The 14,274-nt window shown below is 40.3% G+C and overlaps 2 protein-coding genes across 2 annotated transcripts; both read left to right on the top strand.

Annotated features, from left to right (window-relative positions):
- The first annotated feature begins 7,979 nt into the window (after positions 1 to 7,979).
- On the top strand, positions 7,980 to 12,405 carry LOC110943765 (fatty-acid-binding protein 1). Its single transcript, XM_022185502.2, has 4 exons — positions 7,980 to 8,405; positions 10,723 to 10,969; positions 11,896 to 11,987; positions 12,113 to 12,405. Exons 1-4 carry the CDS (start codon positions 8,045 to 8,047, stop codon positions 12,250 to 12,252), a joined length of 840 nt encoding a protein of 279 aa, XP_022041194.1. The 5' UTR covers positions 7,980 to 8,044; the 3' UTR covers positions 12,253 to 12,405.
- Positions 12,406 to 12,833: 428 nt separating this feature from the next.
- On the top strand, positions 12,834 to 13,633 carry LOC110943774 (mavicyanin). Its single transcript, XM_022185510.2, has 2 exons — positions 12,834 to 13,068; positions 13,200 to 13,633. The coding sequence occupies exons 1-2, from the start codon at positions 12,888 to 12,890 to the stop codon at positions 13,562 to 13,564; spliced, it is 546 nt and encodes a 181-aa protein (XP_022041202.1). The 5' UTR covers positions 12,834 to 12,887; the 3' UTR covers positions 13,565 to 13,633.
- Positions 13,634 to 14,274: the final 641 nt, after the last annotated feature.

Below are 14,274 nucleotides of genomic sequence, written 5' to 3'. Positions count from 1 at the left end.
TAAGCGCCGTCTGCCTTCTGTTCCATCTGTTGTCGTGAGCCGCGTAAGGCTTCAGCCTTGACATTTTCGGGCTTCCATGCCTCTATCTGAGCATCTCGTATCTGTGCTGGAAGGCTAGACTGAATCGTAAGCTGTAGCGCTCGCACGCGCCGAGGTAAAGTGTCTTTCCGACTGAGGGCGTCAGCCACCACATTGGCTTTGCCTGGATGGTACTTGATAGCGCATTCGTAGTCGTTTAGTAGTTCAACCCATCTTCGTTGACGCATGTTCAAATCCTTCTGCTTAAGAATATGCTCGAGACTCCTGTGATCGGTGTAAATCGTGCACCTGGTACCGTACAGGTAGTGTCGCCATATCTTAAGCGCGAAAACAACAGCTCCCAGTTCTAAGTCGTGCGTCGTGTAGTTCCGTTCATGAACCTTTAGCTGACGAGAGGCGTAGGCAATAACTTTATCTCTCTGCATCAATACGCAACCCAGACCCTGTATTGATGCGTCACAATATACCACAAAGTCATTTGTGCCCTCTGGCAATGAAAGAATAGGTGCGCTGCAAAGCCTATCCTTCAGATACTGAAAAGCAGTTTCCTGCGTGTTGCCCCAACGGTAGGTGACACCCTTCTGTGTCAGTAGTGTAAGTGGTTGTGCAATCTTCGAGAAATCCTTGATAAATCGTCTGTAGTAACCTGCCAGACCCAAGAATTGGCGTATTTCTGTCGGCGTACGCGGTGCAGGCCAGTTTCTGATCGAATCTACCTTGGATGGATCGACATGGATCCCATCCCTGTTCACCACATGGCCTAAGAAGTGGACTTCACGAAGCCAGAAGTCGCATTTAGAAAGCTTGGCGTACAGCTGTTCCTTCCGAAGGAGTTCCAAAATAAGGTGAAGATGCTGCTCGTGTTCCTCCTGACTCTTGGAGTAAATCAGAATGTCGTCGATGAATACTATGACGAACTTGTCAAGATAGGGTTTGCACACCCTGTTCATCAGATCCATAAATACGGCAGGCGCGTTCGTTAACCCGAATGGCATGACAAGAAACTCGTAGTGACCGTAACGAGTTCTGAAGGCTGTCTTGGAGACGTCCTCATCCCGGACTCTCAGCTGATGGTACCCCGACCTCAAATCTATCTTCGAATAGTAACACGACCCTTGCAACTGGTCGAATAAGTCGTCGATGCGCGGAAGAGGATAACGGTTCTTCACCGTCACCTTGTTCAGTTCCCTGTAGTCTATACACATCCTGAACGTACCGTCTTTCTTTTTCACGAAGAGTACTGGAGCCCCCCAAGGCGAAGAGCTTGGACGTATGAAACCCTTTTCCAAGAGTTCTTGCAGTTGCTTTGACAATTCTTCCAATTCCGATGGAGCTAGACGATATGGTGCGCGAGCTATGGGTGCTGCTCCTGGAGCGAGCTCGATCTGAAATTCGACCTGACGATGAGGCGGTAAGCCAGGTAAGTCTTCAGGAAACACCTGAGGGTAATCACGTACAACTGGTATATCTTCCAGTTTCCTTTCCTTTGCTGAAGCGTCTGTAACGAGTGCCAGAATGGCTGTGTGTCCCTTTCGTAAACATTTCTGCGCTTTCAAGAAAGAGATGATGCCTACCACTGCACCACTCTTGTCGCCTTGAACTTCGAGAGGTTCCTGACCCGAACGAGGAATACGAATGATCTTTTCACTGCATAAGATCTCTGCCTGGTGTTGGGACAACCAATCCATCCCAATCACAACGTCGAAACTACCCAAAACTATGGGAATGAGGTCTATAGAGAAAGCTTGACCAGCTAGGATAAGATTACAACCCTGAACTACGTGCGTGGCTTCTAGACTTTTACCGTTAGCTAACTCTACTACGTGTTTGGTGGGTAAAAGTGTTGGTGCACGTTTTAGCAGTTGACACATTTTCACAGACATATAGCTTGTATCCGCACCCGAATCAAACAAAACAGTAACGTAAATATTGTCGAGGAGAAACTTACCCATAACAACGTTGGGATCGTTCACTGCATCGCCTCGACCTAGCACAAAAGCACGACCACGAGCTTCATTGCCGTTGTTGTTGTTGTTCCCGCCGTTATTGTTACCGTTGCCCTGGTTGTTATTGTTGTTGCGGTTCTGGTTCAACTGAGGGCAATCGCGTTTGAAGTGACCTTCAGCCCCACACTGGAAACATCCCCGGTTTCCACGCTGTGGCTGCTGCTGCTGCTGCTGGTTCTGTGGAGCTGGTTGCTGGGGCTGCTGATTCTGATTCGCAGGCCGTGGACTCCTACAGTCTTTGGCCTCGTGCCCCATCTTAAGGCACCTTTGACAACGACCCTTGTTACACGGGCCGTGGTGATGCCTGTTGCAGTTGTGGCACCTGGGTTGACTACCCTGATATCTCCTCTGTCTGTGACCACTAGAGGATTGCTGACTGGGACTCTGATAGTGATCGATCTTCTGCTGCTGAGCTTGTGGCTGAACAGATGCTGAACTTTTGCTAGAATCTCCATCCCATTTTCTTTTACTGTCACCAGATGTAGCAGGAGTAACTGAGGTGGTGACGTTAGCAGTAGCATTAACACGCTTGGGCAGTCTATTCTGATCCACTGCCTGATCGGTGATGCGATGAGCAAGGCGCTGGATTTCCTGGATGTTTTCGAGGTTAGCCGACGTCACGTGGCTCTGAATCTCTGGCGCCAATCCCTTGAGATACAACTCAATGCGCTTGTATGGAGGGTCCACCATAGTAGGACACAGAACGGCCAGCTCGTTCGACCGTTTAGTATACGCTTCAATTTCTGATCCAACCATTTTCAGATTATACAGCTCGTCTTCCAGCTTGTGGATATCTTCACGCGTGCAATACTCACGCTTGATGAGTTCCTTGAAATCGTTCCATGGGGTGGCGTTAGCTGCTGCCAACCCTAAGATCTGAACTTGGGCGTTCCACCAAGTCAGCGCGATTCCTTCCAAAGTGCCGGTGGCAAACTTGACCTTGCGAGCCTCAGGGCACTCGCACATTTCAAAGACTGATTCTAGCTTCTCGAACCAGTGGAGTAGTCCCACTGCTCCTTCCGTGCCGCTGAAGGTGTTTGGACGACAGTCCATAAAATTCTTGAATGTGCAGACAGGCTGCTGCGCGTGTTGACCTATTGTGTACGAGTAGGGCAAAGTTTAAATACAAGAGCTAGTTTAGGAGTGTAGGATCTAAAGATCCTAGCGTAAGTTATGACTACAGGTTATCCTACCTGCTTGAGCAGCCGCAAGTGCCGCTGTGACTTGGGCTTGAACGAGAGCCTCTAGCTGGGCTTGTGTCATGTTGATTCTTCCAGACATGATCTTCATTGTAACAAGTAGCATAGGTAAGAATGGTTCGCGAATAGGGCGATGACAGAAAAGTATAGGCATATAGGTGTTCTCATGTAATCAAAGCATGTGTATCTAAGCGTAATGCGAGCAGAGTTCTATGCAATTCTAGCAAACAGGCAATAAACATAACCTTATTACCTAGGATGTCGAGTCTTGCACGTGGAGCGAAGCGTCGTTGTGGATCGTTGAGAGCACTGTTCTGGTTATAGTCCGGTTTTAATAAAAACGTTTTCCCATATTAAAACCAAGTTCTCTATAACCAATGGCTCTGATACCAATCTGTCACACCCCCAAAATCCACCCGCGGAATACCACCGCTTGGGAGCGTGACTGACCAGGATCAAACCATCAATTATATCAAACATAGCATTTAATAATAATCATAAGTATAATTGATGTTCAAAACCAAACGTTATATATGTAGCGGAAGCATTAAATGTAAAACCCAAATCATAAGTATCAATGGGTGAATGTAAAAGTGTTTAATATGCATTCACATGTCCTTGTCCACAACGACCCGCTTCTCCTCTGGTGCAAGCTCCAAAAATACCTAAGGTCCTGCAAGGCATGCAGCAAATAATCAACAAACTAGTTGAGCGAGTTCACAGAAAGTAAGTCCATAACATAGTGCATAAGTATAGCTAGTGGGGGCTTCCCATACTAGTGTGTACTAAAGGTGGGGGTTTCCCATGTTCATCCTGGTTAATGAGGGCTTCTCATTAACGATACTTACTAGACTAACTTCCGACCATGTGTTCTTCTTTACCGAGAACAGGGAAACGTACAGGGTCACGTAGGCTTTACGTGACGTGCCCTTCCCCGAGGACGGTGGTACGCGTGGGGGCTACGTAGGCTTTACGCAGCGTGGCCTTCCGACCTGGAAGCCAGTGGATGGTATTGGGTTACGTAGGCTTTACGTAACGTGTCCTCCCGACCCGGGAGACATATGGCAAATATACTGGGTTACGTAGGCTTTACGTAACGTGTCCTGACTATCCTGAGGACGATGGTCTATAGTCTGGTATATGCGTAAGTACGAGTAATCATTCCAAAATCAACATATCCAACCCAATTCCCAACCCGGGAATCCCATGCCTTGGCTGTGTGAACTCACCTTGGTTTGCTCGGCAGATACACAAGTGAACAGGTAACAAGTAATGGTCAATCACGTCCTATCATGGTATTATACAAGTCAGGCTCGGCTCATGTAAAACATGTATGGTTACACAGAGTTAACAAGTTGCAAGCATCATGCATGGCCCAAACAAAACTAATTAAATCGTGCGAGTGGTAACCAATCCGTCCGGATGGGCATTCCGTGCGGGTGGCATTTCGTGCGGATGGCCACTGGTCCATCCGGGTGGAAATCCGTGCGAGTGGCACTCATCCGGGTGACAGTTCGTGCGGACTGACAATCTGTCCGGTTTACCAGTTCGTGCGATCGATAACTCGTGCGGACTGTCAGTTGGTCCGGATGTGGTTTAACAATTCGTGCGGATAGTCGGATCGTGCGGATTGACCATCCGGGCGGTCGATAACTCGTGCGGTTAGTCCGTATGGTCAGTTCGTCCGGATTAGCAGCTCGTGCGGCTGTTAATCCGTCCGGTTTAACAATTGCATTGTTTTCAGCTCGAGCGATCAGTAGTTCGTGCGGTCAAGGATCTTGTGCGATTGGTTTAACAACTTTTCATGAATTTAGCTATTCGGTTACAAGCATTATTCTAGCCAATCGGTTACACGGTTTCCAAGTTTGCATCAATCAGTTAACAGTTTCTATCTTAAACAATATCCGATTAAACGAGCTTAATTTCATGTTTTTATCAAGAACCCTAACACACAACATATCACGGCCGATTACAGGTTGTTCGGTTTTAACTCTTGGTCGTGCAATCCAATTGTTTATGAACCCTACGGCTCGATTATCAATAACAACAAGATCAATCACATTAATTCGAAACCCTAGATCATCATTAAACATTATTAACAACAAATCCGATTACATAACATGATGACCGATTAACAAACATATCCGGCCGATCCACAAACATGTTCGACCGGTTATCTCACGAATTTATTAACCTATTACCATATCCGATTCACAACAACATCATCATACAACAATTCCGAACATATAACATGTTCGATTAATAACATGATAGCCGATTACCATTATTCGAAGCAAGCATAACAATTCCTAATCGTTCTAGTCTAAGCATGCGATCATGTAATCACGTACAATCCGGTTATCATGCAAACAATATCCGGCCGGTTAACAAACACGTCTGGCCGGTTAATCAAACATGTTCGGCCGATTCATTAAACATATAAATCATTCAATTAGCAAAACAATTAAACACTAACCGATTAAGAAAAGGTGATTCGATCAAGAATGATGTCCGATCGGGAGTATGCTTGTCGTCTTGGGTTCGCGAACGAGAGGGAAAGAGAGAGTTTAGCTAGGGTTTTGTGTGTTTTGATGTTGTGTTGTAACAAATGAGAAATAACCAAATCCCTATAGTTGTGTGCGCATAGAGGGAGTGGGCCGAGCCCATTCGGTTATCTCTAAGGGTCCGAATGCAAGGTGTAACCCAAAAGGGCTTGTGCGATCGAGTGGTGTTATGCGGTTTGTTTTGTTTGCCATTATTCATACATATACGTAACACATGTAGCACATAACATTTATATCATGCATTCATATAAACAATATAGTTCACGTAAGCATACGACGTCATACAAGGTAAGTCTAAAGTACGAGTTGTCACATCGACACTGCCTACAAAACGAAATTTAAACACGAAGAGGATTTATGATTTATTTTTTGACAGGTATACACGAAAATACAAGACCTGTTTATCGATACAGAAACATTGTAATAATCACATGTTTAGAAACCTGGTATACACGAAAAAATAGCTGTTAAGATCTGTTAAACACTTAAACAAGTATCTATATAATGAAATCAAGTGAGAAACAAAATAGAAGAGCTATCAAAATATCGTTACAAGCATATTGCATATACGGGTACTTAATATACTATCCCACATAGTGACGGATCCAGAAATTTTTTTTCAGGGGTTCCTTTTGCTAGTTTCTCAATAATTCTCACTATTTTTTTTCTAAATCATACAAGGTTTACATTAAATTTTTCCATTTTTTTCTAAACTCAGGGGGTTCAGGAACCCCAGACCCGCCACTGATCCCACACTTATTCATCTCCTATTTTTAGTTAATAAAAAATCTTAACATGTATTAATGGGTACTTAACACGTAAACAAGTATTTTACATGAAAATTAACAGGTTCTCTTGTGTCTACATATTTAATATACGAAACCTGTTAAGGTCGTGTAGGTTCGTGTCGTGTAACCGTACCCGTATCTAAAATTGCCAGCCTTACTTAGGATTTTGGAGTGGATTGGTTAAGTTTAATAGGTAATAACAATGAGTTTATCCTTGTTCTGGCTAAGTAACTGTTACATAATAATAACACATGTATGATTATCGATTTGATTGCAATGAAACTGTGATGATATCACTTAATGGAGAATAAATGTTATGTATGATGAAGATATATAAATAGGCAGTGAAAGTGTAAAATACAATATTGTTTAACGTACAAGCGTACGCTATGGAATTTACGCATGTTGAAAGGATTCCGAGTTTGTGAAGTAGATTCCGAGTTTATGATCTTTTACGCATGTTGAAAGATAATTACGCGTGTTGAATGAAGGTTCCGAGTTTGCCAAAGAGATTCCGAGTTTGTGAAGTAGGTTCCGAGTTTGCGAAGTAGTGTTCCGAGTTTATGTCAACATGCGTGATTATGTTTTTCACATGCGTGATTACGGTTTTGAGTTTCACAATGTGCATAATCTCACAGCGTACGCTCGTACGTTAATGAATATTGTACGTTAACCTTCCCCTAAATAGGTATGTGTTGAAAACACGTTCAAAGAAAAACAATAAAAAGAAAATCAAGCAGTTTTCCCATTTGATGTATTGTATGATGAAGAACAATATTATTTTGGTGGCTTGTTGTTACTTGTTCACTTAGCTCAATCCACAACTGATATAATTAAGAAGTTTGTAGCACTGTAACTATTTTGCAAACTATTAATCTATTAAAATGTTCAAGTGGTTTTATCATCATACTTTGATAAACATATTTACTAGGTTATAATGCCTATACACTAATTCAGGAGAAAAACCAATAAATTTAAGAAAAACCCGAATCAAACCTAAAACCTAATTACCCATAAGCATTATCCCACCCAAATGGTAAAATGGTCCATCCACGGTGACTTGACATTTAACTCTAATAAATAAGAGTTCAATGTCATTTTAGTCCCTGTGGTTTGGGCCATTTTATCAGTTTAGTCCAAAGGTTTCATTTTTCACCTGTGGGTCTAAAAAAGTTTAACTATTGCCATTTTAGTCTATTAGGTTAACTTCATTCATTTTCTCTGTTAACGAGAATGCCAATTCGGTACAGAAAAAATGAATGAAGTACACCCAGTGAACTAAAAGGACAACGATGAAATCTTTTTGAACCTACACATGAAAAATGAAACATTTGAAGTAAACCGAGAAAATAACCCATATCTACTTAAATGGGCATTTAACTCACAATGCAAACAAATCCACCGATAACTTCAACCAACAACAATCAAACTCACCGGAAAACACAACAATGGTCTCTCTACGCTTCCCCTTCTTCTCTCACTCCACCACCACCCCACGCTTCCCCTCCTTCACATTTTCTCCGGCCACCATCGCCTGCTCCGTCGCCGTCGGCGGCGCCATTTCCGCTGGCATTTCCATCTCAAACAACACCAACTCATCTCTTCTCAACTCCTTCATCTCCAATTTCTCCCGCTCTTCTCCTCTTTGGGGATCACTCTCACTCTCCGACGCCCCTCCCGCCGTCGTCACCGAATCCAAGACCGGCGTCTCGTTTCCGGCCGTTTTGAACGAATCGCAGGGGCTGTTGGGGATTGGATTGAGGAAGAAGGCGGTGCTTGGGTTGAAGAACATCGATGTTTACGCTTTCGGTAACCTAATTTTGCTAATTTTGTGTTTAGTTAGTAATGTGTGTTATTTGAATTTGAAATTGTTTGTGCTATGTGCTTGGAAAACCTAATTTGATCTTTGATGGAACATGTAGTTGTATTGGTTTTCATAAAGTTTTGAATTCTATAGGTATCTAAGTAGTTAATGCCGTAAAATATCGGATATCGGTCAATGACCGATATTTGAGATATCGGTAATCGCGGCGGAATATTGGTAATTTTAGTGTCATGCTAAATTTATATATATAGAAAAAGTGTAAAATGGCTTGTTTAATGAAGTTCACTTTTCAAAAAAAAGAAAAAGTGTAAAATACATTACAGCTTAACGTACCTCACGTACGACAACATGCGTGATTTTGGGTATAACGTGGGTGATTAATGTTTTCCAACATGCGTGATTTGGGTTTTTGAGTTTATAACGTGCATGATTTTCAAATGAACGTGCGTAATTATCTGTCATACTGGTCGTACGTTAAGCCGTAATATACGTTGACTGGCCCCTATATATATATAGCAATTTAACACTAACAATTGTAGCAAGTAGGAACTGACTAAGACTTAAAACACTAACATTTAACAATAAAAACTAACAATTAAAACTTAAAACACTAATAGCAGCAATAAGTAGAAAAATGAATGGTAGAAATAAGAAGAAAGGTACTGATATCGGGAAAATCGATGATATATTGGTTCAGTATCGGTCAATATCGTCGATATTATCGGTACCGATATTCTGACCGATATTTTGCAACGTTATCTCGGTAATCACTGATATATCGGGATATTAACTACATAGGTTTTAATTTTGGATCAAAGTGAATTTTGCATTAACATAAATTTTGTAATTTCATTTAGTTAGTTGTCATTTTTTTCGGAAACAACAATATGTTGAGAACTTTTGAGAACCGCGTAACATATTTGTACATAATGCCATAGTTGTCAAAGGTGCAAGGCGTTCAAAAAGCGATGGCTCGAGATAAGCAAGACGCATAGCATAAACATCTCATTTTTTTGGGGTTTAAGCCTTGTTTAGGGCTATTTTAGGCTGGCCCCAGGCCATTTTTGGATGTTTCAGACTACTTTGCCCCGGATTTTCAGAATTTTGCCTGAAGTTTTAGGATTTGGCCGGAATCTGGCCCAAAGGTAGCCAAAGCGCCTGGATGGCAGCAATGTGTTTTTCTCGTGCCGCGTTTCGCCTTGCTTTGCCTAAGGGCCTAGACACTTGGTTTTTTAAAAAGCGCAAAGTTCACAAAAGCAACAAGGTCTAAAACCGAGGCGCTAAGCGCAAAAGCGGCAGGATTTTTATACCCAAAGCGCAAGGCGTTTATGCAATGTTTTTATATATTCCATAGGTTTTTAGCATCCCCTACCCAAAATATAGCTATAAATAAGGTTTTCATATGATTTTACCTATATGTACAAGCCAAAAAGCCTATTGTACAACATTTTAATGCATAAAAACACCCCTGGTATTCAAGGCGTGCGTCTCTGGCGTGAAAATTTTATAAAAAAAGTGTTTTTCTTGCGCTTCCTGTTTTAGGCGAGCCTCACCCTATAGAAGCCAGAAGGAGCCAGCCTCTGCACCTTAGTGCACCTAAGGCACACTTTTTAAGACCAAGCCTAGACGTGCGCCCGAAGGGCTTTTGACAACATATAGCATAATGCATTGGAGATTATCAAGGTAGTAGAAGTGGGGTTATGTAACCGCCTTATTCATCACATTCAAAGCGCTACATACTAGTGTATTATGTGGTTCTAGCAGTTCTCAACATAATTCTTGGTCTATGCAGTTAATGCGGTAAAATACCGGATATCGGTCAAGGACCGATATTTGAAATATAGGTTATCTCGGTGAGATAACGGTGGGATATTGGTAATTTTAATATAATGCAGAATTTATATATATATAATAATTCAGTGATATATGAGTGATATATCCGTTATATCGGTCAAATATCGGTGATATATCGGTCAAGTATCGGTGACATATCGGTCAAATATCGGTGATACATCGTATATCGGTCAAAATGTCGGTCAATATCACCAATAATATCGGTACCAATATTTGACACCGATATTTTACCAAGGGACCGATATGACAGATATAACCGATATATCACCGATATTAACTGCATAGTTCTTGGTTCTAATTTGAGTGCTCCCCTTATAGAGAATACAACTACATTTTCATATCCTACTTTCTCTCTATTGATTATGACTAAATTAGTAGTTCGGATTTCCTTTATCGCGTTTTATTTGAAATGGTTGAAGTTTGAAATTGTTATGTTACTGTCTATAGGTGTGTATTCTGATGATAATGATATAAAGAAGTTTATAAGTGAGAAATACGGAACACTCTCGACAACTGACCTGAAGAACAAGGACATCACTCAAGATTTGATGGAGAGTGATGTAAGTGTTACAGTTAGACTGCAAATAGTTTACGGAAAACTCAGCATTCGGTCCGTTCGTAATGCTTTTGAAGATTCTGTGGGTAGCAGATTGAAGAAGTTTGGTGGATCTGATAACAAGGAGTTGCTTCAAAAGTAAGTTGTTCTTTCATTCAGCTTTTGTAATCGATTTTGATACGTTAAATATTAACGACAATTAATAGAGTGAACTGCCATTTTCGTCCCTATGGTTTGTCCAATTACGCCAGTTCAGGCCAAATTTCAAATTTGTACGATTTCCGTCTCTGACGTTCTTGAAACATGCCAGTTCTGTCCAAAAAACCTATGCAGTTAATGCGGTAAAATATCGGATATCGGTCAAGGACCGATATTTGAAATATAGGTTATCTCGGTGAGATATCGGTGGGATATCGGTAATTTTAATATAATGCAGAATTTATATATATAGCAATTTAACACCAATAATTCAGTGATATATCAGTGATATATCGGTCAAATATCGGTGATATATCGGTTATATCAGTCAAATATCGGTGATATATCAGTTATATCGGTCAAATATCGGTCATTATCGCCGATAATATCAGTACCGATATTTTGACCGATATTTTACTAAGGGACCGATATGACGATATAACCGATATATCATCGATATTAACTGCATAGCAAAAAACTAACAACTGTCAAAACCTGTTGTTTAATGAAGGGTAAAAACATCATTTTCCATTTTTCGTTTATTTTCCCTTTTTTTAAACCCAATTAAAATCCCACCCCTTTTAAGAAAAAAGGAAAATGACGTTTTTACCCTTCATTAAACAATAGGTTTAACAGGCGTTAGTTTATTGGACGAAACTGACATGTTTTAAGAATGTCAAGGACGGGAATGGTACAAATTTGAAATTTGGCATGGACTGGCATAATGGGACAAACCACGGGGACGAAAATGGCAGTTAACTCCGGTTAATACCAAAAGTAGTTGATGGGATTTTAAATTGTAATATAAATGAGTTCCTCTTGTTTATATTTTTCACATTTAGGGAGATTGTTCATGTACATGACAGGTTCACTTCTCAGTTTAAAGACGAATACAAGATACCTCGGGGATCTACCATCGACCTCTCTAAGGAAAACGGCTATGTGCTCCGGACCGCTAGTAAGTTTACACGATTCAATCTTATATAATCTGTTATATGTTTTGAGTAAGCCTCTTTTCTTTTCTTCCAATTGTAAGTTGTTTTTATTACGGTTTTAAACTTTTACTTGGTTCAAACCGTGTAGTTGATGGGAAAGAGATAGGAAGTGTCGAGAGCCAATTGTTATGTAGGTCAATCTTGGATCTTTACATTGGTGACGACCCATTTGACTCGAAAGCAAAAGAAGAAATTGACCTCAAACTGGTTTCCGCCGTTACAAAGTAACACTTTCTACTCGAATCATATTCGACCTGCAAAGTTTTGTATCTAAAGTGAAATTATACCTAAAGTTGTGTAAGCATATGTGTGTGTTGATGTTCAAAGATCCTCACTTTATGTTTTTGTATAATAATGGCTTATGCATGGAGGTTTGTACAAGTTGCATTGGTAATTGTACATCTATATCTATCTATTTACATCTATAAGACCAGTGGGTATGGGAGGCTCATCCCCATGAGGATGGGCCGCCACGTCACCGCCACGTAGGAAAGGCTTGCAGAGGATGGACCTAGGGGGTGGAGGATGGGGCAAGATTGCAGTTGGAGTTAGAGAGAGAGGAGAGACAAAGATGAGAGAGATAGAGAGAGAGAGGCAAGATTGCAGGCCCGTCTTCATCGTCTTGTGCACACCGATTTAAACAAGCCGGGCCAAGGGGGGCGGTGTGGGGGACCGATTTGGTGAAAGTGAGAAGGGCATGTTACACAAGAAGTTCACTTTCAACCAAATGCAAAAAGTACTAACAACTCATGTAGATAACATGATAATGTTATGGTTGTACTTCACATAAATATGTGCACTAGTCCCTCCAAACTTCTACCATATAATGTAAATAATTCATCAAACCTCGAGTGCATGTAACGATGTTGAAGACAAGAATGATGTTTCATTTGATGTTATCAATGATAATCGAAGGCGTCGTGATGAAGGCGGTGATAGGTGAGGTGTATAGCGTGGGTGATTCTCAGGGTTGGACGATTCTTGTTGATTCAAGTTACTCGACTTGGGCATCATCAAAAAGTTTTCGTGTTGGTGATACTCTTTGTAAGTGTAGTTTTGTTTATATAACTAATAAACTCCTATAGAACTTATTTTTATGTACAACAATAAAAATAACAATGTGTAACGATAGACAATGATAGTGCGTGCCTGTAAAGTTTTATAATAACATGCAGTGTTTCATTATAACCCAACTGCCCACGACGTGATGCAAGTGAACCAACATGGTTTCCGATCATGCAACATAACCACACCGTGGAAAACCTACAAAACTGGTAACGACTCATTCATTATTAAGGCGCCCGGGCATTACTACTTCATATGCAGTTTTCCAAGCCATTGTGAAGCCGGCCAAAAGCTCGATGTTAGGGTCCTTAAAATGAGTTATAATCTAACCACCACTCCACGCGCAAATGTTAGCTCACTAGTGCCAATGAGCACCACCGGATCAAGGTCGGTTGCAACACCTGCAACCGACCCTAACCATTTGCTTAGGAGTTTGTCCATAGTTTTTGCTGCGATTTGGGTCGATTTGTTATAGTTTATCTCAGCATTAGTTATCGTGCTTTAATGTAGTTTTTATTTATGATATATGATGCATTGTTACTAAGGGTTTGTTTTTTTTTTTTCTTTTTTTTTTTTTTTTTTTTTTGAGAAAAGTATGTATTGTTACTAATTATCTGATGAAATATCTTTTGATTTGTTATGTTGGAGAGAATACTCATTTTTTAGTTTACGAACCCGCGTATTAATACGGGTTGAATATCGAAATAAATATAAATTACAAATTTGTTTATAATATCTTTTTTTGAAGCAGATTTGTTTATAATATCTACTAGGTTAGAACCCCGTGTATTACATGGATTGAATAAGTGTAATTTTATGTACTAAATGGTAATACAACATATCTTTAAAAATCCCATTTATTATACGGGTTGAACAAATATAATTTCATATATTAAGTAATAAAAAATTATATTCAATTGAACAAATATAATTTCATATATAAATAATAAAAAAATTATATTCATCTCATAAATTGTTTATATGTTGGGTTAATCTTAATTAAATATTAAAAAAATATAAAGATTTAAAGTTGGAGATTGATGATACCGAGAGGTATAGTTAAGTTTTGAATTAATATTTATCGGCTTAGTTTAATTGTTCTCTTATAGGCGGATTTATCCATTAGTATACATAAAAAAATATACTTTTAGTGTGATCATATGATTCATATTACTAAGCTCTATT

The sequence above is a fragment of the Helianthus annuus genome, chromosome 1, assembly GCF_002127325.2.
Source record: "Helianthus annuus cultivar XRQ/B chromosome 1, HanXRQr2.0-SUNRISE, whole genome shotgun sequence".
Classification (NCBI taxonomy): Eukaryota; Viridiplantae; Streptophyta; class Magnoliopsida; order Asterales; family Asteraceae; genus Helianthus; species Helianthus annuus.
The sequence above is the reverse complement of the archived record's forward strand: the minus strand, read 5'-3'. Positions and strand labels throughout refer to the sequence as shown.